Source organism: Rhinoderma darwinii, chromosome 7, assembly GCF_050947455.1.
Source record: "Rhinoderma darwinii isolate aRhiDar2 chromosome 7, aRhiDar2.hap1, whole genome shotgun sequence".
Lineage (NCBI taxonomy): Eukaryota > Metazoa > Chordata > Amphibia > Anura > Rhinodermatidae > Rhinoderma > Rhinoderma darwinii.
The window spans coordinates 22,177,730-22,205,289 of record NC_134693.1 but is presented as its reverse complement, the minus strand read 5'-3'; the positions used below and the strand labels follow the sequence as shown (position 1 = coordinate 22,205,289).

Here is a 27,560-nt window from a genome sequence, read left to right as displayed (position 1 = left end):
GGAGGTTCCACCTTCTCTTCCCTACTAAACCGGGTCCTCTTAGTAAGGGTCCGGTGGCCCCTCATAAAAGGGGGAGTACTGTTAGGGATCTGCCAGGTACTACGTCTAGGTATACTCCTGGGATTAATCAATCCACACCTGAGGCCAGACCTGTTCGACTGACACCATCTCCCACCAACCAGGGTGGCAGGCTCAGGAGTGGGAGAGCCTATCGCGGCCTGGTCAGTCGGAGTTAGCTCCGCCCCCTGTCCTTTATTACCTGCCGTGTTCTCTTCCTCAGTGCTTGTAATTCTTCTGGATTCCTGGCCTCACTGCTGCTTGCTCCAGCCTGCTTCTGCCGTGCTTCTGCCTTGCTGCAGTTCCGCTTAACCTGCTTTGCTTTGCCCCTGGCTTGCTTCCTTCTCCGTGCTCACTTTGGTATACTCCACTTCATCCTGGTCCTGACTACTCATTCACCACTCCGTTTCCTCGCGGCGTTCCGTGGCTACTGCCCCTTCCCTTGCGTGTTCCCTGTTTGTTCTCCCGTGCACTTAGACAGCGTAGGGACCGCCGCCCAGTTGTACCCCGTCGCCTAGGGCGGGTCGTTGCAAGTAGGCAGGGACAGGGCGGTGGGTAGATTAGGGCTCACTTTCCCTTCACCTCCTTCCTGCCATTACACCCATTGGGCCTTTGTTCAACTGCATCTATAACAGGCGCCTACCGCTGAGAGCTGCAGGTACTGGCACAATTGCAGGTGCAACTCTGTGTAGCAGTGAATTGATGCTGCAGATCTGCAACTAATGTGCAAAGCATTACTATAAAGGGAGACAAAGCCAACTAGTTTCTATAAATTTGGGACACACAATTCATAGAGGCTGTGCCTCTGCCTCCAACCCCTCCCCAAGTCTTCCCACCCGGAATCTGCAGTGTTGTTGCATGGACTTGAGGAGCAATTCCCCCGAATCCTCCACCATTTTTGGGCTTCCACCACAACATCCCAACCACGTAGGTCTCATTCTAAACATCCTCCCTGGCAGGTGTTTGCATAGGAACCTCATAGCTGTGGTAGGGGTATTATTTAAGCTCTGTTTAGTCTTATTATTTGGGTTCTCTATAGCACTTTTATTTTGGCATGCTATGGTAAATGATGGTCTATTGTATAGGCAGATTATGGCAGTATTATGTGGACGCTGTCTGATGATATTATTTAAGCATATTTTGGCACTATAATTTTGTGTGCCATTATTCCCCTTCTAAAAAATGGCATGTAGGCCCCCACACAATGGGGCAGATTTACTATTGATGTTGCCCAGAATGCTGCCCTAAGTTGCACCTTTTTTTGGAGCAAATCATCTCAGACAAATTCATCAATGAAATGCGCCAAAAAGTACAAATGTCGTCCCACAAGGGGTGTGGCTTAACTGAAAAGGGGCGTGGCTTAAGTTACACAAAATGAGCCACTGTAATAAATTTGGCACATCAAGTCTAAGCTTTCTACATTTAAGACCACATTAGTAAATCTGACCCATTGTGTCCAGGGATCTCAACATCTGGCCCTGGCTATTGGTGTATTATATACTGCCTGCAGTGCCACAAAACACCACTAGAGGAATTGACTATTTAGATAGCCCCTTCTCAGCCAGACATACCCATACTACAGTGCTGGTAAGTTTGTCTCTGTTTGGCCTGTGCCAAGTGATTGTACATATAGTGCAGTATGAATTCTATATAAAGATGGAGCTCCCCTTTAGTTTTTTCTTCTACCCCATAGTGTCACAAAAATGCAGCTTTGCAAAACCAATTATTCAAATGCATGCACTTGTTGGTATGTGATGTTTGGCAGAGAGAACGGTCTGACTCATTATTAGTTTACTCTGCTTATTTTTTACCAGGTTATTTTACTAAGTAATGGATTAGCTCCTGTGACTGGAGCCAAATCCCTCCCAAAGTGGTGAGGTGTTTCCAAATATCTGTCAGGTTGAGCATTAACTGCTCTGGAATTCTTCCTTGTTCTCCAGATCGCCATGATCACATTTTACTTTCCTGATCCACCCAGGAGACACCAGGAGGGGATTTCTGTAACTATGTTTTACCTGCAGCTCTTCTCCCTGCTGCTTCTTTCTCTAGGACAAGTCTCCTGCCAGTCAGGTAGGTTATTATATGCAGTTGTTTTTATTGCTTATAAATACCGCAGGTAGAGCAGGATCACGCTTCCTTGTGTTACCTGGTAGATTACCTTTAAGCTGGCCATACACATTAGGCTGGATTCACATCTGCATCAGGGCTCCGTTCTGACGTTCCGTCTGCGCTTTCCGTCAGAACGGAGCTCTGACTGACACAACCAGAGGTTTCCGTTTCCATCACCATTGATTTCAATGGTGACGGATCCAGTGCAAATGGTTTCTATTTGTCTCCGTTGTGCAAGGGTTCCGTCGTTTTGACGGAATGAATACCATAGTCGACTACGCTATTTATTCTATCAAAATGACGGAACCCCTGCACAACGGAAACCATTTGCACCGGATCCGTCACCATTGAAATCAATGGTGATGGAAACGGAAACCTCTGGTTTCCGTTTGTGTCAGTCAGGGCTCCGTTCTGATGGAAAATTTTGACGGAACGTTGGAACGGAGCCCTGATGCAGATGTGAACACAGCCTTACATGTACGTCTGCCGAACCCACTGATTTTGACAGGACCGGCCAACCATCTAATGATTACGAAGGTGTCCCGAATTTCCCGTCTCCCCCACTTCAGCTTTCAGGGGAGAGCAGGGTCCGGCATGTTGAATTTCAACATCCCGGACCCTTTTGTTCGTTATTAGATAAGCTGCTGACACAGGAGTCTGGCAGCAACTCTCCCCCTACGGGCATGACCACACGTGGCGGATTTCCTCCGCAACTGTCCGCATCAATGCCGCACAGAATCTGCGTTGCAGATTCTGCTGCGGATCTGCACAAAATGTGCAGTAAATTGATGCGGACTTGCTGCTGCGGACTGCGGTAAAAGTACTTCCCTTCTCCCTATCAGTGCAGGATAGAGAGAAGGGACAGCACTTTCCCTTGTGAAAGTCAAAGAAATTCATACTTACCGCCCGTTGTCTTGGTGACGCGTCCCTCCTTCGGCATCCAGCCCGATCTCCCTGGATGACGCGGCAGTCCATGTGACCGCTGCAGCCTGTTATTAGCCTGTGATTGGCTGCAGCCGTCACTTAGACTGAAACGTCATCCTGGGAGGCCGGACTGGAGACAGAAGCAGGGAGTTCTCGGTAAGTATGAACTTCATTTTTTTTTACAGATACATGTATATTGGGATCGGTAGTCACTGTCCCGGGTGCAGAAACAGTTACTGCCGATCGCTTAACTCTTTCAGCACCCTGGACAGTGACTATTTACTGACGTCTCCTAGCAACGCTCCCGTCATTACGGGAGCCCCATTGACTTCCTCAGTCTGGCTGTAGACCTAGAAATACATAGGTCCAGCCAGAATGAAGAAATGTCAAGTTAAAAAAGCAAGACGGATCCGCAGCACACATAACATGTGCATGACAGCTGCGGACTTCATTGCGGAAATTAGAATCTCCATTGAAGTCAATGGAGAAATTCCGCCATGAGTCCGCCACTGCTCCGCAACAGACAGAGCATGCTGCGGACACCAAATTCCGCTCCGCAGCCTATGCTCCGCAGCGGAATTTTACGCCTCGTCTAAACGAACACTGCTAAATTAAAGTGTAAGTCAATGGACAAACGGCTCCGCTGCGGATTAACGCTGCGGAGTGTTCGCAGCGGAATTTAAGTGAAATTCCGCCACGTGTGAACCCAGCCTAAGAATGCACGCCCGGCCGAGCCGAACATGCAGGTGTATTAGGGAGTCAGGGGGAATGTATGGTCAGCCTTAGATTCTATGAGACTTTGGGTATGTTCACACGCAGCAGATTCACTGCAGAAATTTCTGCGACTGAAAAATCAATTTCATATATCTGAATAGGGCTATTTCTGCGGCAGGTATGCAGCGTTTCGTTTACACGGGGCGTTTTTTTTACGCGGCTGTTTGTAAAAATGGCGTGTAAAAAACACCCTGTAAAAAGAAGTGCATGTCACTTCTTGAGACGTTTTTGGAGCCGTTTTTCATTGTTTCAATAGAAAAACAGCTCCAAAAACGTCCGTAAAAAAATGTATATAAAATATTAGATAATCATATAATAGTTCTGCAGCTTTCTAATACACTTTATGTTTTGATTCAATACCATTCTCAAGATCCCTGCTTGCTATTAGTGAATGGGGTCATTCTTCGTTATAAAATACCTGTACAGACCTAATATTCTTGCAGCTGAGTGTTTGCTACAATTGTATCCAGTCTGTGAGCTAAACACAGCAGCACCACCACTGCTCTCTCTCCTGTCCAGATAGTTTGCTACAATGTAGCCTGGCTTCCAGACAGTTTAGGATTGTCTATACTGGAAACAATGGTAACAAACCCTCAGCAGGGAGTAGTATTAGGTCGGGACAGTTTTCAAGGCTCTTGATATAAATAAAGATGTTGATATACACTGACAGCAAGCAAAGATCTTGAAGATGGTGAGGAGTTGAAACAAAAATAATATTATTATGTTTACATTTGCATTCAGCTCTTCTGTACGGGATTTCATCAAGTTTTCTGTCCCATTTGATAGCTAGAATTGCGCATCTCTTTTATGGCCATCAAAATTATGCAAACCTTGAGGAACTCCTGACAGACTGTATTATATGTCAAATCTGATGACAGATCCAGGACAGCATTATGGCGTCCATTATTAACGGAAACCATAGAACAGAACTTGCTGTATCTAGATGTTTTTCCACTATAGTGGGTCCTAGCAATATGACATTACATTAAATAAGGTTAATATCCCTTTAAGAATATATAAGGGGGTCCATAATGACCATTGTCTGTCTGGGTTAAAGTCTAATACAAACAAACAGCTCCTAATATCAGTGCCAGGAATCTTGGGGCCGCTGCCGCTCGCTACTTTCTCTGTTTCTACGTCAACGTGTGTATATTTTTGTCTTGATTTACTTTATGCTATATTAGAAGTGGTGTGAGAAATTGAGAAAAGCTCATGAATCACCTGCGGCCAGCCTAGCCTGCCATTGTGTAACAGGGCAGACAAACACATCATTGTTATTACGCTTCCCGCTAGTAGGTTTATATATTTATTCAGAAGGAGTCTAATGAAGAGTGAGTGAGATTGCTCAAACTTTTCTTTTCCTTGCTAGAAGTGAAGAGAAAACGCACACAGTGATGTCACAATAGTAGTATTTGTTAGGACACCTTGTGTACTGTGAGGAATAACCCCCACCTGAGTAGGTTGGTGCTGTGCCAGGCACCAGGTGTTATAGCATCTGACCGAAATGTATCGCGTAAACACTTTATAAGGCCCCATGCATGCACATGACCGTAAAAATCATCCGTAACTACGCTCTGCAATTACGGACACATTCACTTCTATTGTCAACGGATAGGACGCGTTCTCTCTTTTACTTTTCACGGACCGTGCTCCCATACTTTATATGGGAGCACGACCCGCAAATGTGGGTGGCTGTCCATGGCCGCAATCGCGGGCCTTGATTACGGGCACGGCCGTGTGCATCGGGCCTAGGGTAGGAACACACTGGGCATAGACACTGCAGATTTTCCACAACGGATTTCATTGCGGAAAATCTTCAGCATAATACAGTAGCAGCAGAGTGCATGAGATTTGAACAAATCTCATCCACACAGCGGAAAAAATCTGCAGAGAAACGGTTCATAAGTTGACCTGCGGTGCGTTTTTTTAAGGTCCCATGCACACGAATGTGCTTTTGCGGCCGCAATTCCCCCGAAAATCCACGGGAGAATTGTGGCCCCATTAATTTCTATGGGCGCATGCACACGACAGTGGTTTCCATGGTCAGTGCATGGGCCAGGAGCCTGGACCGCAGAAAGAACGGACATGTCTTATTACGGCCACGATTTGTGGGCGGCTCGCGGGTGACAATCCGCGGCCGGCCGACCCGAAAATCACGGCCGTGCACATGGCTACAGTCGTGTGCATGAAGCCTTAATCCGCAGCATCTCAATTTATGTTGCGGAATCGCTACTCCTTTGTTGCGAGTTTTCCCCAGTGAATTTAATGAGGAGGTAAAGCCTGCAACAAGTAGTTGATGTTGCGATTTTTGCGGCGGAAAGGCTGTGATTCCCCCGCAAAAATCACAATTCAGAAAACACATATATTTTTGCTTGAAAAATAATGAAGTGGTTTATACTTAGGCCTGGCCGTTGTCATAGCGACCCAATCCTTTGTTCTGAGTGCAGTCCGGTCTCCTGGGAATATGTTTCATCGTATTGGACTGCTGCAGTCACAGGGATTGTTTACATTGGACAATCCCTTTTTTATTACAAGGGTCCCAACACAATAAACTAATTAAAGGTGGTTCCACTCCTGGGACATCTATCGATCAAATGTAATCTGTATTGGAACCCGTCAGCAAGTGTTCAATTTTCCTGCAGTGCCTCTGCAGGGCAAATAAAGAATTACAGTGTTCCCATTGAACTCAATAGACTGTCTATGTAAGGCCTGATTTACACGAGCGTGTGCGTTTTGCACGCAAAAGGCACTTAACAGCTGAGTGTGTCATCAGTGTATGATGCGCGGCTGTGTGATTTTCGCGCAGCCGCCATCATTATGACACTCCGTTTGGATGTTTGTAAACAGAAAAGCACGTGGTGCTTTTTTGTTTACATTCAGAGTTTGACAGCTGTTGCGCGATTATATACTGTATGTATTGGAACCAGGGATGTAACTAGGGGCGAAGAAGTTGCACCTAGGTCTTGGAGGCTGGGTCCCATAAGGTCCCTCTGCCCCATATGAGGAGACCCGAATGATGTGTGATAGTTGGAGGGACCCTGTTACGGTGCAGTCACACACAGAAGATTTTGGTGCAGAAATCAGTTCCGTTCATCTGAATGAAATTTGCAGAAATCCAGAAACAACCTCTTTCAGATGAACGGAACTAATTTTCAGTGGCAGAAAATTTCTGCAACAAAATCTGCAAGTGTGACTGTTCCCTTACAGATTTTGCATTAGGCCCAGGAGCTGCAAGTTATGTCTCTTTTCATAACAGTTTATGAAACTATATTCATCTATAAACAATGTCTCAAATCTGGAAATTTTAATTTCAGAACCCGGCGAACAGACCAGGAAGATTCCTCAATGGGGCACAGGTCTTATCGCCATGACGGTTTTCCTTTTCCTTGTTCTTGTTATCTACGTGGCCAAGATAGTTATGAAGAAATCATCCAAGTAAGTTGTCAGAATTTATACAGTAATAAGTGGACCACCATCCGTGGCTTAATGTGTTACTTGCAGCATTACAGGATTTAGATGTTTTTGGTAATTTGTAATCCAGTTACTCATTTGCTTGCAATACACTCCTGTGGGTACAAAGGTTGGCGGTCAGCCTTTAAATTTAGGGGAAGATATACATCTGAATGGGAGCTGAGCACAATCGTATCTAATCTACCGCCTGTCTGCATTTAAAGGCCCTATTACACCAATTTTGGCCGGTGTAACGAGCGCCGATCAACGAGACAGCTTGGTGATCGGCGCTCGTTTGCTCCTGACACAAGGAGCTATGTATAGGGACCAGCAGTCGTTACTCCGATCGATCGTCCCCATACATTATTATTATGTTAGCAGCGCGTCTCCCTGCCGACAACGATTATATTTCAATTTTTTAAACTATACGATCAGCAGATGATCGAGCGTTTGCTCGTTTATCCGCTGATCGCTGCCCTGTTTACACAGGGCAATTAGCAGGAATGAGCTTTCTGTGAACACTTGTCTGCCCGATAATTGCCCAGTGTAAAAATTGCCAACCGTAGCCATGTGCACGGCCGTGATTTTCAGGTCGGCCGGCAGCGGAGTGTCACCCGCGAGCCGCCCGCAAATCACAGGCCGTGCACATGGCCACGGCCATTATTTTCAATGAGCCCGGACCGCAGAACATGGCCGTAATAAGGCATGCCCGTTGTTCCTGTGGTCCGGGCTCGGGGTCATGCATGGACCGTGAAAACCACGTTCGTGTGCATGGCCCCATAGAAATGAATGGGGCCGCAATTCTCCCGTGGATTTTCGGGGGAATTGCGGCAGCAAAAGCGCGTGTGCATGGGGCCTAACTGGTCTACTACAATTTGGAGACCAGTTATGGAGACCTCAAAAGTTTCTGGATGATGGATCATGGTGATATTTGCCCCCATCCGCACATTTCTAAACCTTTCCGCGGTGGAGGGATTAATCTGTGCACCTCAATAGAACGAAATAGGAAAACTACATAGGCACAGGACAGGGTCTAATGTATATCCCAAATTTCGACAGCATGGAGTATATTTTTGTCCTGCTAACTCTTTCCTACATATGTTCACACAAATTTGCACATTTTATATTCGTTTTCTAGTTGTATGTAAATACAGGTTAAAATTAATCTCTGGTAAAGAAAAGAAAGCTAGAAAAAATTCTCTTTTGCCCGCCATACCCCCAAAGAAAGGATAATTCACACGGGACGGAAATGCTGCAGATCTTCCGTCCGGATTTGTACCTGAAAAATTTGCAGCGGAATACAGTAGCAAGTGGATAATAATGTAACAATTTCTGTATCGGCGTGAGCATGGATTTGTAGCGGATTTTCCCCACTGGCTTCAATGGGGAAGTTAAAATTTGCGATCAAATGTGTTGAGGAATTTGCCGCAGATTACCTGCGGATCCACAGCAAAATCCACAATTGATGTTTTAAAATGAATGCATTTTATTTTTTGCTTCTTAGGAAATTCGCATCAGCAAACAAATCCGCACCAAATCCTCACGGTACATCGCCGATTTGCTGCTGTGGATTTTTGTGAATTAGCATCACAAATAATCTGACCTGTGTGGACTGACCCTTAGGGCGGATTTACATGAACGTGATTTACGTCCGTGCAACCCGTGTGATTTTCACACGGGTCGCACGGACCTATGCAAGTTTATGGGGCAGTGCAGACTGTCTGTGATTTTTGCGCAACGTGAATCCGCTGCGTAAAACTCATGACAGGTTCTATATTTTGGCGTTTTTCGCGCATTACGCACCCATTGAAGTCGATGGGTGCGTGAAAATCACGCGCGCCACACGGAAGCACTTCCGTGGGACGCGCGTTATTCGCGCAACAGCAGTAAAAAAATTAATGTAAACAGAAAAGCACCACGTGCTTTTCTGTTTACAAACATCCAAACGGAGTGTCATAATGATGGCGGCTGCACGAAAAGCACGCAGCCGCACATCATACGCTGCTGACACACGGAGCTGTTAAGTGCCTTTTGCGTACATGGTTTAGCCAACGTCTAATCAAGCTTTTCTGTTGCATAGCATAATGGGAGGTTTGCCAACTCCACCCAGGTATCAGCTTTTGCTTTTGTTCACTTGTATGGATGATTTTCATTCACAAAACAATTCAATTGCCAACAGTAACTGGGTCTTGGCAGGATAATCAACAATAATTTGGGATGGCCGCACCCTTTACTTTGCCCGGTAATAACATAGAAGTGATTAAAGGGATAATAAACAGGAGAAAAACACTTATTTTATTTTTCATCTGCAAGATTATCTGCCATCCTATAAAAAACTAGTAAAGAGACAGGTTCCTTTATCTCCTAGTCCTCTCCTGGCTTGACAAGACTGTTCTAGCATTTTGTTCTCGCGCTGCCTCCCAGCCACTTCCTGATTAGATGGTCTGGAGTTTCAGAAACAGCTTAAGTCGCTGAGCTACGCTGTTTCCGGAACTACTATTCAGATCTATGGTACTTACGGAAACACCGTAGCTCAGCGAGTTACGCTGCTTCTGAAGCTCCCGACCATCTAAACAGGAAGAGGCCAGGAGGCAGCATGAGCACAAAATGCTAGAACGGGGTTTAGGGGGCCCCGTTCTAGAGATAGGTTCGGGTCCCAGATGTGGGACCCGCATCTATCTGATATTTATGACATTTCCTGTGCATATGTCATACATTTCTCTAATGGGAAAACCCCTTTAATGCTTCTAAGGAAAAATATAGAAAAACGTAGCAAATGTTGTTTTTTACTCTTTAATCCTTGATATGAAAAAGAACATCAGTAAGAAATAGGAGGAAATCATAGTGTTATTAGTACTTTTTGTTTTTTGTTTTTCCTAATAAGAGCCATGCTTTAATTATGTTATGGCTGCTGCTTGGGCAGCTTCGGCAAGTCATATATTTCTCAGATTTGACCATAAATAAATGAAGAGTTGCAGTACCAGACACATCCCATAGACAAGAGTGGCACTGTTTTTTTTTTAAAAAAAAAGCAGATCACTTTTTATAATCCTGTACAAATACAACCTCTTAAAACATACTCCTACTTTAAAATAAGAACCCCCCTTCTCAAAAAAAAATATAAAATTTCACAGTTTTCAGGATTGGAAGGCAAAAAAGGAACAATGGGGCAGATTTACTAAAACTGTGTTAAATTTAGACAGCTTAAAATTTGACTAGATGCGCCAATTTAGCACGGTGTCTCATGCTGGATGATAAATTTGGCGAATCTATAGACACTTCTGTATTACTTTAAACCACCTCTTGGTTGCCTTACTTTAAACCAAAATTTGTGCACAATTTGGTGCATATTAAGCCATGCCTCTTTACCGCTAAGCCATGCCCCTTGTCGGGCAAACATCTGTTCTTTTTGGCGTATTTCATTGCTAAATGTGTCTCGAATAATTTTCGTCAAAAAGAAGGTGCAACCTAAGCCTCAATTCTGGCCCAGCCCCAATAGTAAATCTGCCCCAATATGTGGATTATATGGGGCCATATTTTCGGATGTAATTGGGCTATTTCCATATAATAAAACCTGGGTCCTACTGCGGCTAGGGCCCGCTTTACGACCTCGGGAAGTAGCACTTTCACACTTTTATTCACAAAGATTATTTCTATGCAAACTATTACTCTGTTAAATAAGAAGACATCAGTATCGTAAACGGCACATGGTAGTTGAGGGGCCCTGTTACAGATTTTACATAAGGGCCAAGATGCTTCAAGTTGCACCCCTGCTAGCATGTAAAGAGTTAACACAACTACTGAAAACTTCAATGATCTAGTACAATTGACTCACTAAAGAAATATGAAAAGATTTCATCCAAGAAGTGATTGGAACGACTGTTCCTGTGAATTGTATGTGATCTATCGTACTTTCCTGCCAATGACGATTCACTTAGTGCAAGTAGGGACTTGAAAATATTGATGTTGATTACGAGTTTCTTGAGGAGGTGCAGGTGGAACCTCTAGGACCTGTTATTTATCATCATAGAAGAGGAGAGGTGGCTGAACATGTGCGATGATCTCTTGGCTGGCAATGATCATCGGGATCATCGGGATCCATTCCTATTCCCCATTCAGGGCCTAAATGAGGGAGTCCTAGAGCTGGTCCCATAAATCAGACGATCTTTTTGTTGTGATACCAATATATATTTTATATATTAAGAAAAAGTATCTACTCCATTGTCAGGATCATGTCAGGGTCCACTGCTGGGACTAATCATTGACGTGACTACTTGTTGTCCAACAATGAGGGCAAAAAAAACTTCAGCCCCCAGGAGCCTGTTTGTAGGTCCAACCGATGTAATCCCAATAGATATGTACCTATTGGAAACAAAAAAAACAATATAAAATACACCAGTACTAGTATATAGTTGGCCAACAGCAATTTGCCCTGCCTTCACCATAAACATGCTTGCTCGAATTGATTGAGTGTGCATGTTCATTTAATAATGAAGTCAGGATAGTCGACTACCATACACCTGTAGTACCGCTTATCTTTCAAAGAAACAAAAGATAGGATCCTTGTTTCCCCAATGAGAAAAGTCCAGGGACTGTCAGGTTGTGCCCATACACATTACAGAATATTTCATTTGTATGACCATCTTGAGATTTGTAAACTGTAAAGACAAGATTAATAATTTGACATTTGACTTGTTTCATAAAAAATTCTCCAAGAGGTGGAGTTCTTTGGTATAATGTTATTATCTTCTTCTTCTTCAGATCTAACATAGAGTCAGACCCTACAGGAGGATCGAAACTCGGTGGTGAGGTGGCTGTTCACAATGGTACATTTGGTCATTACACCAGCAGGTATGGATACCTGAATATCTGCCACTTGTTAACACCTGAATTTCGAAATAATCTGATCAACATATGAATGCTCTTACGGACTTACTAATATAGTGGAAACCTCTAGTGACTAACAAGAGGGCACAGTCTAAGGACCTTCCCGTTCTTCACACTTAACCCCCTCACAGAGGTATGGACTTTCCGAGTCAGATCCGCTGGTTGCACCCCAAGAGTAGAAACTGATTGGCAGTAGGTACGCTGCTGAGGATGTCAGGCAGGGATGTGATGATGGTGCCACAGATGAGAAGGACAGGATAGCCAAGGATCACTACCAGGAAGGCGATGAGCGATGAAGTACCAGAGACGACCCGAGGCGTAGCTAGCAGATATAATTGAAGTCAATATCACAGAGCCCAACAGGGAGGGTTCTATGTGTGAATGTGAATAGGTAAGGAAGGAGTGAGGTCAGGATGCAAAGAAAGTTCATAACCAGGATCAGGAAAGTACAATACAGAAAGATACCGAGGTCAGGAGACACTAACATGAGGTTCAGGTAAGGTCTGAGGTGACTACTCTACTTTAAACGAGCCATCTGGCCCGCTGGCGGAGAGCCGAAGAGAGGTGCTGGACCGTGGAAAGGTGAGCAACTGCTAGTCAATATTTGCATGGGGTATTAGTGAGTTCATAAGTTAAGCTGCAGGGTGTGTTAAAGTATTAACCCCTTAGTGTCTAAGCCTGTTTTGGCCTTCAGGACCAGCCCCATTTTTGCAAATCTGACATGTGTCACTTTATGTGGTAATAACTCCAGAATGCTTTTACCTATCCAAGCGATTCTGGGATTGTTTTCTCGTGACATGTTGTACTTTATGATACTGAAAAAATTTCGTCGTTAAATTCAATATTTATTTGTAAGAAACGCCAAGATTTAGAGAAAAGTAGCATTTTTCTAAATTTTTATGTATTTACTTGTAAAACAGATAGTAATACCACACAAAATACTTACTAGTTTATATTTCCCATATGTCTACTTTATGTTTGCGTCGTTTTTTGAACATTCTTTTATTTTTCTAGGACGTTACGAGGCTTAGAACTTTAGCAGCAATTTCTCATATTTTTCAGAAAATTTCAAAAGGCTATTTTTTCAGGGACCAGTTCAGTTCTGAAATGGCTTTGAGGGCCTTATATATTAGAAAGTCCCCAGAAGTCACCCCATTTTGAAAACTGCACCCATCAAAGTATTCAAAACAGCATTCACAAAGTGTTTTAGCTCTTTAGGCGTTTCACAGGAATTAAAGCAAAATAGAGGTGAAATTTACAAATTTCATTTTTTTCTTCAAAAATTCATTTCTAATACATTTTTTATGTACCGCAGAAGGTTTTACCCAAGAAATGCAACTCTATATTTATTGCCCAGATTCTGCAGTTTTTAGAAATACCCCACATGTGGCCCTAGTGTAATAATGGACTGAAACACAGGCCTCAGAAGCAATGGAGCAGTGGAAACCCCCCAAAAGTGACACAGGTGAAAATCTACTTTTTTTGTGAAAAAACGTAGAAATTTTAAATTTTTACAAGGAATAAAGTAGAAAAAACACCCCAACATATGTAAAGCAATTTCTTCCGATTATAGCAATACCCCATATGTGTTAATAAACTGCTGTTTGGACCCACAGCAGGCCTCAGAAGAGAAGGAGCACCATTTGGATTTTGGATTTCTGATTTTGCTGGAATAGTTTTCAGTGCCGTGTCGCGTTTGCAATGCACTGGAGGGATGAAAACCGTGGAAACCCCCCAATAGTGACCCCATTTTGGAAGCTACACCCCTCAGGGCATTTTTCTAGGGGTAAAGTTAGCATTTTGACCCCACAGTTGTTTTGCTGAATTCATTGGAATTAGTCTGTAAAGGTAAAAATCTACTTTTTTTCTGAAAAAAGGTAGCCATTTTTAATTTTTACAAGGAATAAAGGAGAAAAAGCACCCCAAAATTTGTAAAACAATTTCTCCCGATTACGGAAATATGCCATATGTGGTAATAAACTGCTGTTTGGATCCACACCGGGGCTTAGAAGGGAAGGAGCGCTATTTGGCTTTTGGAGCTCAAATTTAGCTGGAATAGTTTTTGGGTGTCATGTCGAATTTTCAAAGCCCCTGAGAGACCGAAACAGTGGAAGCCCCCCAAAAGTAACCCCATTTGGGAAACTACACCACTTAAGGAATCTATCTAGGGATATAGTGAGCATTTAGGCCCCACACGTCTTTTGCAGAATTTATTAGAATTAGGGCGTGAAAATTAATATCAACATTATTTCCACTAAAATGTTGATTTTTTTCAATTTCACAAAGGATAAACGAGAAAATGCACCCCAACGTTTGTAAAGCAATTTCTCCCGAGTACGGCAATACCCCACATGTGGTCATAAAAGTTTTTTCATTCGAAAGTAATTAACCCTTTACGAACTGATTCATGTTTTGCTTTTTCGTTTTTCCTCCCCGCTTTCCGAGAGCCACTACTTTTTTTATTTTTCTGTCAATAGAGTGGTGTGAGGGCATATTTTTTGCGGGACGAGCTGTAGTTTTTATTGGTACCATTTTGGGGTACATGAGATTTTGTTGATCACTTTTTATTCAATTTTTCGGCAAGCCAGGTGACCAAAAACCATCAATTCTGACAATGATTTTTATTTATTTTTGACGGCGTTTACCCTGGGCTATAAATGACTATTATACTTTATTCTGCGGGTCGGTACGATTACGGCGATACCAGATGTATATATGTTTTTTTATGTTTTGCAGCGTTTGCGCAATAAAATAACTTATTTAGAAAATAATTTATTTTCTGTGTCACCATATTCTGAGAGCCATACCTTTTTTATTTTTCAGTCAAAAAAGCTGTGTAAGGGCTTGTTTTTTGCGGGACGGGTTGTAGTTTTTATCGGTACTATTTTGGCGTACATGCGACTTTTTGATCACTTTTTATTGTATATTTTGGGAGGGGTGGTGACCAAAAAATAGTGATTCTGGCATTGTTTTTCGTTTATTTTTTTTGCGGTGTTTACCGTGCGGGAAAAATAATATTATAGTTTTATAGTTGGGTTCGTTACGAACGCGGTGATACCAAATATGTGTACTTTTTTTTTACGTATTCATTTTTTTTCCTATAATAAAAGACTTATAATAGGAAAAAAAGCAGTTCTTGTTTATGTCACTTATAACTTTTATTTTGACACTTTTTTTAAAACATTTTTATCCTTTTTTTTTACTTTTTTCACTTGTCCCACTAGGGGACACTTAGACTTGCAGCTCTGATCGCTGCTGGAATACATTACACTACACACGTAGTGTAATGCATTTCAACTGTCATTGTGACGTGACAGTCACACTGACAGGAAGCCTACGACGACCACCCTCCGGGTGGTCCTCATAGGCTTCTGTACATGGCAACCCGGAAGCCATTGTCTGGCGTCCGGTTGCCATGGGTACCATCGCCAGCCCCCGTGATTTCACATGGGGGCTGCCGATCGGCGCTAAAGACCTTAATTTGTGGCGTTCAAAATCGAGCGCCGCAATTAAGGGGTTAACTGCCGATATCAGCGGCGACAGGCCGCTGATCGGCAACGGGGAGAGCAGGGCTGACACCCTGCACAGTTAACCGCCGCTGCGGTGTAGCGCCGCGCGGCGGTTAACTGTCAAAGCACTGACGTAACTGTACGTCAAGGTGCGCGAACTTACTGCTCACCTTGACGTACAGTTACGTCATGGTGCGTTAAGGGGTTAATGAGCCAATCACATGAAGATGAGTAACCGATTTGTCAACAACAGAAAAACGATTGTTGACAGATTTTAAGTAGCAATCGAAGTATTTTTTACACACTGCAGCGAAATATAAGTAAACAACAAAAAGGAAATGAAGATATATTACAAAAACCAGCGTGCGGCTGTAGACTATTATGTCAAGAGCGAATAGTAAGGCCCCATGCCCACGAACGTGCTTTTGAGGCCGCAATTCCCCCGAAAATCCACGGGAGAATTTCGGCCCCATTAATTCCTATGGGGCCATGCACACGACCGTGGTTTCCAGGAGCCCGGACCGCAGAAAGAACGGACATGTCTTATTACGGCCGTGTTCTGCGGTCCAGGCTCATAGAAAATAATGGACGCGGCCATGTGCATGGCCCGCGATTTGCGGGCGGCTCGCGGGTGACACTCTGCGGCCGGCCAACCCAAAGATCTCGGCTGTGCACATGGCTACAGTCGTGTGCATGAGTCCTAAGATGTTCCAGATTTTACTATTCAGACATGTTTTTTTTCTCATTACAGATTCAATGAACATCAACATGCTTATGATAACCCAATTGAAGTCAGTGATAATGTCCTCACTACTGCCATGTAATAATAATGTAATAAAATTATCACAAGTTACTAAAGCAACTCAAAGAAAACATAAATCCCAATGGAGGGCTGGACAACCTTTTACCCGGCCACTAAGGCTTTCTGCTTTCTCCTACTCATTGTTTTTAAGTAAACCAGTATTATCCTGTAGACTTGTTATTTATAAGAGTCTTGGAATAAAGATGTATTAAATGTATGCATGTCGTTGCTTGGTCTGAATACACACACAATGGGACTTTCCAAATTCTGTTATGATCAAATCAACAGCATCCTGTCTGGAGTCATTTAATACTTCTAATCTTTGCAACAATTTTTTTTATTGCTCCAACTATTTTGGAAATAGTCTCGATGAAAAATGTCCTACCGTTTTTTTTTATATACAGCTCCTATGTGTCTCCATGGTAACAGACTACAGATAAACCCTATGTAGTCTGATCCTGCAGTCATATTGCCATGCATCTGTCCCCAACTTCTTGCTTACCTATCAAATGTATGTTAGTATGAAGTAGGGGCATTTCTCGACAGCGTTCTGACGCTGATCAGCACTCGACCTTGTTCAAGCGCCTGTTCATAGTTAGATATCGTGGTATTTCCATTATACCTTGAAATATCCCTATTTTTTTGTTATTAGAGCTCTGTAAAAAAAAAAAACTTTTGTTGAGAGGCGCCCAGGAAGAATATAGCATTACATGGTACCCATTCATAAAAATAGTGAACCATGTAATAAATGGCCAGTCCAAGTCTGCTAGAGCAAAAGCCGCTCTTACAAAGCAGCTCGGTGTTCTGGCTAAAAGATTAGGGGTCCTGAGCAGAAACTCCTCTTCCATGACATCTACACACCCTACTAGGACATACTGAGAATGGTTGTCTTCGTGAAACTATCCTTTTAATCTCTTGGATTATAAGCAAGTTCAAAGCAATACATTCTATCACAGGCGTAGCTATAGGTGGAGCAGAGGTAGCCGTTGGACTCGGGCCCTGGGTTTTCTATACCACATAAGAACGCAGCAGTATTAAAAATGGCACATGGTAGGTGCGGGCCCTGTTACAGATTTTGCATTAGGGCCCAGGAGCTTTATCGTACACCTCGGCATTCTATATTGAAGCATAAAATACATGATGAGAAGATTTTTGAGTTACACAATGCTTCGGTCAGTGATTCTCAACCGGCGTGCCACGGCTGTGAGAACCCTCCAGGCGTGCTGCGACACTCCCCTAATCCACTGCCCAAAGAATCAAGTAATAAAAAAAAAAATCCTCCGTTACATCTTTCCTTTTTCTTCCCATGTTTGTAGCAGATGTGACGCACGCTCGTCTGCTACAATTACTGCCCCCGCTGCTTCCCGCCAGAACAGCCGGATGGAGAGGAGTGCGGATGCCATTAAGGCTGCGGTCCTGGGCAGCGTAAGTATGTGACGCCTTCCCCCGCAGTAATCACACTTTTGTGCCGTTACAATCACATCTCTATGGTATGATTGCAGCGGGGCTATAGTGTTCTTACTGCGGGGGAAGTATTAACTTCTGACAGTGGACCAGATGAAGTTCAGACAGTGAGTCGCTGGGGAGGAGATTTTGTTTTGTCTACCCTACGCCAGGTGCTCTGAGGTGGTGTGGGGGGGGGGGGGGGTGGTGTTGTTCATGGTGATGGTTATTTTACTGTGGGGAGGCTCATGGTCACTTGACTGGGGGGGGGCTGATGGTCAGTGCTTGTTTTTCAGCCATTTTTTTTGTCTTTTGGTAAATAATATTTGGTAGGGGTGACCTGAGGAAAAAAAATTCTCCAGGTGTCCCTCGAGCCTAAAAAGGTTTGGAAACTCTGGCTTAGGTAGAAGATCAGGGAGATCATTGGTAAATGTTTTGCTGAGATACTATAGTCTGTTAATAGTAACGCTGCTTCAGTCACCTTCCCAGCTTTAGACTCAGCACTTTCTTACAGCTCAGTTATTGATTTCTACTTAAAAAGCTGTTTTGTTGCAGCCAGAAGGACGGACCCCTGAGTTTGGAGACCTGGGCACTTACAGCTTATTAAATGTTTACGAGGATTTTCCGTACCAGTAATCCCAGTTTTTCACAATGTTTTTTTCATAAAATGCTGCAGCCAGATGTTAGTTTAAAGTCTTTAGTAAAACATTAAAAAACCTACATACTTCGTGTTTTGGTTTGCGGCTTTATGTAGCGTTTTTGGGGGTCAGTGCCATTTTTTGCAAAATGCAGTATGCTGTTGACATGGCGTCTTTGGTGACACTTTTCTCCATAGGCTTCTCTATAGAACATTAAAAAGGGCAGAAAAAACGACTGTACACATACCACAAATTATTCCCAATTGTAAAGTTTTGCTGGAGGATGCAAAGGAATTGGGGAGAAGGGTGTGTTGGGAAAACTGAATTTTTTGTTTTTAAAACTTTAAAAATTTATAAAAACAAATACAAAATCATCTCTGCTACATCTGTATTAACATTCTATTTCTAAAAGAGATCCACTGGAAACAGAAAAAGGACTCCATTTGGGCGTTCCTGTGTTCACAATGATCTAGTGTGGGGTTTTTATTGGATAGGTGGAAAAAGGTTCATAATTCATGGGAAAGAAACTTTGTTTAAAAGGTTCTTTATTTTCTATTCAGGAATGCAACGCGTTTCGACCTTGCACCAAAGTCTTCATCAGGCTTGATATTTCCCATGAATTATGAACTTTTTTCCACCTATCCAAAAAAAACAACACACTGCATCTTTGTGAACACAGGAGCGCCCAAAAGGAGTCCTTTTTATGTTTTCACTGGATCTGTCTTGATGATGGGGGAACTCTGCCACGCCAAACCCGTTATGAACTCCAAGGGCTAGCACAATGTGGACCATAGAGTCAAAGACTCATCTCGCTTCAAAATTGAGTTGTGCCGATGAACCTGCAAAACTCAAAAAGGTGAGTTAACATAGATAACTATTCTGCACATAAAGTTCATTTTAACTGTGCCCCGACATTATTACCTTAGAGGAGCGCCGTTCCTTTTTTTGTCCCTTCCAATTTTCCCTTTTCCAAAGTATTTCTAAAAGATGGCATAAGTCTACAGATTTCAGCCAAGTCAGACAAATAATTTCATATTTTCTCATGAAAAATGACAATTACTTTTTCCAAAAAGTTTCAGTTTAATTCTTAACCAAAATTGTGGTGGGATCTGTGGTCACAGTTGTTAATAAATTAGTTTCCAACCTAAACTCGATTTTAGACATAAGATTTATAGAGAAAAAAAGAACAGTTAGAATACGGTTATTATCTATGTATTCATGTTTGTTGCCAAATTCTACCAGGGTCATGTGATCTGTATTACATGGGGATGATGTCTTCTGTATGTCAGTGTTCACGGCAGATAAGACCAACTGTCCAGATCTTCTGAGCTGATCGGGTTATAACTCCTAATATGTAACATTGTCGAGACCTTCCAAACATTGGGCAAATATTACAACATAAAAGCAGTTGTATATCATTGTGAATAATGAGCTGTGTTCTCCATCAGGGCTGTGTAGATGTCCTGCTGATCACAAGCGACAAAGCAGACAGTGAAGAATACCTAGTGGCTAATTCTTGTGCAGGCCCATTTGTTGCACGCTCTGCATGCTGTCAACTTAGTAGTGGCAATCAGCCTCTTGTATCTCCAGTATCGCAGAGACATGGCGTGTGTATTGTAATGATAGGGGGTTTGGAGGCTTCTGACAGGAAGATGGGAATTGTGAAAGTATCTTCTAGCTGAGCCAGACACTGATAGCATGTAAAACCCAGCACTTGTGGGACCGCAGGGCCCCCCTGATAACATCACAGCCTGATAATGCAACGTCTTGTAAGACAAACTGATGAAAAGGTGAGGAGATTAAGAAACAAAAAAAGAGTTTATGAATGTAACAGTCATTAACATAGCTTCTTAGCTCTCGAGTATTTGTTCTTTAAAGGGGTTGTCTCATGACAAACAACCCCTTTAATTTCAGAGTCGCGGCTGTGATCGCTACAGATCCGGCTCTTTTTGGAGAGATTTAGCCAGCTATGCAGTCTCCCTACAGCGGCCACTGCAGGGGAAATGTAGTATTACATGCCGGCTGTCAGCAGCAGCAGCTCTCCACTTTGGCTCATAGTGGGGGACACCACTCTTTAACATCCATATTCAATAATAGGGCATATGGACAGCGCTTGTCCTTATGGTACAACCACTTTAAACAAAACAACGTGAAGTCACTTAAAGGGCATTCCCATCAATATAATATTTATACATGGATGCAACCATTGTCGTTCTAACACTATAGGATTTGGGTAATTTGAGAAAAAAGTTGACCCTAAGTCCATTTTTCATGGTTTTAAAATTGTTTTTTTTTTTTAGAAATTGCTGCATGTAGAAGTGTTAACAGTAGAAAGCCTGATATCCTGATTATCACAAGGTCTCATCAGGTTTCAGTCATCGTTGTACTAAGCTCTGCTGTTTCATCACCTTCAGGTTTGTGTTATCTCAGAGCCATAAGGTGGGTGCTACTGTATGTAGACGCATTGCACAGCTGGAATGAGACTGACAGACAAACAGCTCCCAAGTCTGAGATGTCAGTAAACACTCCATGGAGATAAAGGTCCAGATAAAGAATACAAATCCTGATGACCACAAATATTTCAATCCAATATTTCAATGTAATTACTTATAGGGTAACTAAACTTTTGACATATCATATTGACATCTCAGAAGTTTTGATCGGTGGGGATCCGAGCACTGAGACCCTCACCGATCGTTAAAACGAAGTGGCAGAAGTGCTCGGGTGAGCGCTGTGCCACTTTGTTTCTGATCGGCTTTCCTTGCCTGTACAGTGCTCTGAGGAAAGAGAAACGATCAGAAACGAAGCGGCACATCGCTCACACGCGTGCTTATGCAGCTTCGTTTTAGTGCTCAGACCCCCACCGATGAAAACTTCTGCCATGTCAAAAGTTTTTTAAAAGTTTAGTTAAAGTTTGGTGTGACGTCCTAAAGTGTCCAATACAAGCGTGCGCACATGCTCAGTAGCTCAGAACCGCACCCAGATCCACTTACACATGGGCCATGGAGTAATTCCTGTAATTGTCCTGGCCAGCCATAAAAATTCAGCGCACTAGAAGAAACTTCTTACGAGCAGTGAACACATTCGGTGGAGACATTAGGTGGATGTTACGAGAAGGAAACAAAAGTACACTGGGGGCCCAATAACTTGGGGAGCTTTTCTAAAACATAACTTTAAAAAATGTCTATGTTTTGCGTAATCTAACAGAGAAATTTAATTTATAATCGTGGCGGGACATAAAATTGGCCCTAGGATAGGCCATTAATGTTTGGCTGGCAGGGGTCCGCTCCAAGACCCGTATTTATCAGCTCAATATGGAGCCACGGCGCACACCGGCTCATCCATACAGAGAACAGCTCAGACCCTTCAGTCCTATTCAAGTCAAGCTATTTGGACCTGTGTAAGCTGCTGCTTTAAGAAAACATTGAAAAAAAATTGACCAAAACTGTTATGAAATATTTGGATAATGCATCTTAATTAGATTGCCCCCCCAGAAAATTAACTTATCTCATGGTGTCATGCTGCTGCGACCTCCAGCAATCAGCGGTGGAACCAGGCAGCAAGTGTTCAATTCCAATGCAGTACCCCCACAGGGCAAATTATGTATTACACAGTGCCCATTGAAATCAATAGGCAATCCGCGTAATGGGACAGTCTGGGTCCTCCATAGACAGAAACACTCTTTGTAGCCACTTACTGTTCTGACTAATGGAGGTCATCAATCAGTAACTCCCCTTTATTAAAGGGGTTATCTCATTGAAACATCCAATTTCAGATGATCGGCTTCCGGCTCGCCTTGCAAAATCAGTTGTTGGAAGCTGCGGCCAGCTACAGGGGAAGTTTAGTATTACATGGTGGCCATGCAGATGAATGGCCGTCCATGTAATATATGAATGGCTCAAGTCCGCCAAAGCGGGAGTTGCTCTTACAGAGAGGCTCTCCATGCTGGCTCATAGGGTGTGTCTGGAGCTGGGGACCACCCTCTATGGCATCAACATGCACTAATAGGGCATATGGACCGGGGTTATCTTTTCATGAGACAACCCCTTTACCTCAGAATGCCCTAATAGAGTATTTGAGAATGGATTTTCTTAACCAGACAACTTCTTTTAAAGATGCTCACTATTTTTCGTTACAAAATATTGACACATATGCATGTTAGCCATGAGGAAGTGTAAGTAAGAGGAAATTGTGTTTCAGGCCTAGCAAATTGCGTCAACCAGGGGCGAACCTGGAACATAGAAATGCAGAAGAGACAGCTGCTTTGGTTGCAACTAGAGCACTGGTGGTGTAAACAGCACTGAGTTTATATTCAGTCAGTGTGGATGGTTGTGAACTGGGTCTCATAAGAAAAAAATGTGTATTTCTGATGAATTCAGCCCCCAAACAACATCAACAAAAGACACCATGGCTTTTTTGAGTCTTGGCAGATGGATGTATTCACACATCCCAACAGTACCCATCCTTGGCCCAAGAAATCCATGAGGCCTGCCAAAAAAGCATGCTCTACAGAAATGTGATTTAGTTTAGTATGGATTGTGTGATTCGAGGTTGGGCTTAAATCCATGACTATCGTAAAAGAGGAAGGCGCGATTTAAAATTTAGAATTCTTATGTCTTTTGTGTTCTAGTTTTGTCATTTTGGGTTCTTTTTATTTGAAAATACTTTCCATAGTGTACTTTATTATTATTGTACAGTCTTACAGAATCATATTGTCCATGACATGTAAATTTGTGTTCAGCATCCTCTGTGCTGCTGTGTAAATAAAGTAGCCCGTATATGAGTGTTGGAAAATGTGGCCGTAATTTATGGCACGGAACCGCATAGGGAGGGCGGCAAGGACTGTAGGGAGGTCATTTTATGTGTACGGAAAAGGGAGCAGGATTGGTGAATTTGTAAATGAGGAGGGGTTAGAAAGTGTGTAAGGCTGAGTGCAAGCGCTGAGTCTCCATCTTACCTTCTGCTGCAGGGAGAGGTTAGCACGCACGCACGCCCGCCCGAATGGTTACGTTGTATGTGATGATATTGCTGTTTCAGAGAATGGTTGCTTCGGTTTTCTTCTTTTTCTTGCAGATGTCACGGCTGGTGGAGCTATGGCTATGAAGGCTGGTTAAGACCTCTACGTGCCCCCCGCTGGCAGCGGTGGTTGGCATATCAGGTCAATAAAAAAGATAAAGGAGAAATTTATGTTGAAGCCTTCAGGCCAATGTTTTTGGTTATGTTTAAATAAAGCTGTGGCCATTCCCCAATTTTACCACCAACAAGTTTCATGGTGTTATTTACTTATAAATAAGCGAATGGGTAAAAGGTCAAGGTTTCGGTCTATCCTTACAGTCTTACCCAAGATGCATATTTGTGGGAGAGGTAGACAACTTTGGTGGAAGGATTTTTTATTAAAATCGATCAGGCCAAGAAAAACAACTGCGGCTTCCCTTGTAGTCAGACGATCAGGGATGACCAATAATGCCCATATTTATAAAATGTTGTCATCTATTAACCCTTAGCAACACACTAAGGATACGTCCACACACAATGTAAGGACTGCAGAATTTCGAACCTGATTTTTGTGCGTAAATTCTTAAGGGTTGTCACCTTTTTGTTAAAAGACTCCTCCAAAAATAATCTGCTCAGATGATGTCCTTTTGCTGGAGCCCCCAAGCATTCAGCAGTATTCTGTTAGGCAACCTGGCAGCACGGTGTTAATTTCTCTGCAGCGAATGCGCAGGCGAACTGAAGAATTACATGTAATCCATGGACCGTCAATGTTATGCACAAACATGCCAGGTCCTCCAGGGAGAGATAGACTTTGTAGCCACTCTCCACTCTGCTACTTGATGGTGATCCCACATGACGGACTGCCCTCTATTCAGAATACTCTAAGAGGATATTTTCTGAACCAGGCAACCCCTTTAATGTAAATTGATAAAAAGGTCTTCTAGTTTAAAGTAAATCAATTACCATTGCATAATATAATCTTATGCAACTTCTTAATAGACTTTGTGTGTCAACTCATCTTAATTTTCAAGATCTTAGCTTGCTGTCAGTTTATAGGAACGTCTTTTTTTTTTTACATCCAAAAGCAGACAACAGGACCGGATCTTGTCCAACTGACACAGATATATCAGAGCTCTCTCTTTAATATAAAATGTCAAGTGTCATTCGCACAAGATCAATACAGGTTTTCATCCTTTGCATGTAAACAAGAAGGGTACTATCCACTGGCAGCAAACGGAGATCTTGGAAATGAAAAATAATTCAAAAATTTGGATCAGGAGAACATTTTCCCATCTATTTTAAAATTTAGGTTAACTAACTTTTTTATGAAATGATTCTTATTTTGTGTGTGTCACGCTCAGATTAGGAATTGGATCGTGAGCCCCACTGCGGGCAGGTGATGTGCGTAGATATATTCTGTATACAGTGCTGTGGACTATGTTGTAGTTACAGACATAATAGGTAGGAAATATAAGAGGTAGGGGGACAGTGGTTCATGTTTCGGTGAGATCAGCCATACCGGCGAAGTCATAGGGCGAGCGGCGAGGTTCTGTAAGTGGGAGGAGCCAGTAATGCCATAAATACATTCATCATAGGTTCCATTGTACGCCATGTTAGCAGGACCCATCCCTGGAGCTCCTGTTATCTCCTTATTACACCTGCTACAGTTAAGAGATCAGGCTGAATTTTTTTCAGTAGAATCCAGGGTTTTGGGACTGCTAATTATTCTCGGAGGGTTAGTGGGGCCCTAATCTTTCACTGGCAAGCAGCATCTCTAACTGTCTGAATCCTCCTCCTGTAGCTGCTGATAATACACCATCTGCATGAATGAACTCAATTATCAGGCCCTGTGCAGCGGCGCTGACACGACTGCAGAAACTGATAATAAATGTGTAGTAATGACACGCCGCTCTCGATTATCTCCCTGATATATATCCCTTTACTTCAATTGTTTGACTATCTAGAAATGACTTGTGATAAACGTGGGGTTCTGTGCTAAAATACCAGATCTTTACAGCGCCCCGTCAGCCCGGCTGAGCTCATTTAACCAGCAAATGTCCGGATCGAAAATGTTATATCATTTATAATTGCCAAATTACACAAAGGATCTAAATGGGTGCAACACCCAAAAATATGAAAAATAGAAAAAATATTATCTTATGAAATTAAAGGGCTTGTTCATGTTAGAACTGGGGTCATAGTTTTTTTTTTAATGAAAATCAGGTATGGATCTGAGAGAAAGATAAAGGGGGAGATTTATCAACTTGACAGTTTTAAAAAGTGTCTATAAAAAGTGGTGTGGCTTGGAGGAGACGTAAAAAATGCTCCCAGATGCGCCATTTTTTAACAAGTATTGGTGTAAATGAACATCGATTGTGAGGTAGCATAAGGAAAAGTGTCTAACATGCCTTGTGAATGGCGCCAAATATGTCATGCCACGTTTTAACTGTTATCTTTGAAAAGGGGTGTGGCAGGACATGGCTGTAATCATGTTTTCAGTACGGGACAGTTGTCCCGCAGCGAGGCAGGGACTCCTAGCGTCGTACATAAGAATGATGCTAGGAGCCCAGCTCCCTGCTCTGTGTTCGGTCTGGGACTTGCGGCCGAATTACATCCGTCAATTACGGACGTAATGACCTCGTGTGAATCCAGCCTAAGGGTATGTTCACACGGCCTATTTACGGACGTAATTCGGGCGTTTTTGCCCCGAATTACGTCCGAAAATAGCGCCTCAATAGCGCTGACAAACATCTGCCCATTGAAAGCAATGGGCAGACGTTTGTCTGTTCACACGAGGCGTAATTTACGCGCCGCTGTCAAAAGACGGCGCGTAAATAGACGCCCGCGTCAAAGAAGTGACCTGTCACTTCTTTGGCCGTAATTGGAGCCGTTATTCATTGACTCCAATGAATAGCAGCGCCAATTATGTCCGTAACTGACGCGGCGTTCAAGCGCCTGCACATGCCATTATGGCTGAAATTACGGGGATGTTTTCAGGCTGAAACATCCCCGTAATTTCAGCCGTAACGGACGCCCTCGTGTGAACATACCCTAACAGTCAGGACATCTCTATCGTACGTAGATGAGGCTGCTTTTGGCTACACTTGGCACGCCTGTGATACCATGGGGCAGTGAAGCAGAGGCACTAGGCCTCATTTATCAAAACTAAGAGTAATACTCACCTTGTCGCCCATAGCAACCAATCTCAGTGCAGCATTTTTTCCCCCCCAGAGCTGTGTAAAAAATGAAAGCTGCCATTATTGGTTGCTATGGGCAACAAGGTCAGTATTACTCTTAGGCCTAATTCACATGAACGTGTCCATTTTACGCGCGTAAAAAATGCAGTGTTTTTCCTGCGTTGCAGTTCCATGCGTCATAAGTGTTTGCTGCGTGGCTGCGTGATTTTCGCGCATATGCCATCCTTATGACACTCGGTTTTGATGTTTAGAAAACTAAATGAAGGAAGTGCTTTTATTTTTCCCTTAATTTCTTGATCTACTGTTGCTCGAATCACGCGCGACACACGGAAGTGCTTCTGTGTGCTGCATGTGATTTTCACGCACCCATTGACTTCAATGGGTGCATGATGCGCGAAAAAGTATAGGACATGTCGTGAGTTTTACGCTGCGTGAAAATCACGGAATGTCTGGATGGCCTCATTGACTAACATAGATCCGTGCGACACGCGTGATTTTCACGCGCGTATCACCGACGTTGAACACATTCGTGTGAATAAGGCCTTAGGGTATGTGCACACTTTTTTTTAAAACAGTTTTTTTACCCAGTTTTGATGCTTTTTTTGTGCCGTTTATTTAAATTCAGCCAATGGAAAAATCGCCGTACATTTGTTTTTTTACCGTGAGCAGACAAATACCGCCCGTGGGGGAAAAAAAACGCCTCTACCTCTCATTTAAATCAATAAAGGACGATTTAGGGAGTTTTTTTTTTGGCCATGATTAAAATGCAGTTTGA

At 43.0% G+C, this 27,560-nt stretch overlaps 2 protein-coding genes across 2 annotated transcripts in view; both read left to right on the top strand.

The window, feature by feature from the left end:
- Positions 1-27,560, top strand: part of LOC142657685 (calcium-activated chloride channel regulator 1-like) — a 1,094,600-nt gene that overhangs the window by 932,783 nt on the left and 134,257 nt on the right. The window lies entirely within an intron of this gene.
- On the top strand, positions 1,973-16,729 carry PDZK1IP1 (PDZK1 interacting protein 1). Its single transcript, XM_075832125.1, has 4 exons — positions 1,973-2,127; positions 7,179-7,299; positions 12,076-12,165; positions 16,462-16,729. Exons 1-4 carry the CDS (start codon positions 2,004-2,006, stop codon positions 16,532-16,534), a joined length of 408 nt encoding a protein of 135 aa, XP_075688240.1. The 5' UTR covers positions 1,973-2,003; the 3' UTR covers positions 16,535-16,729.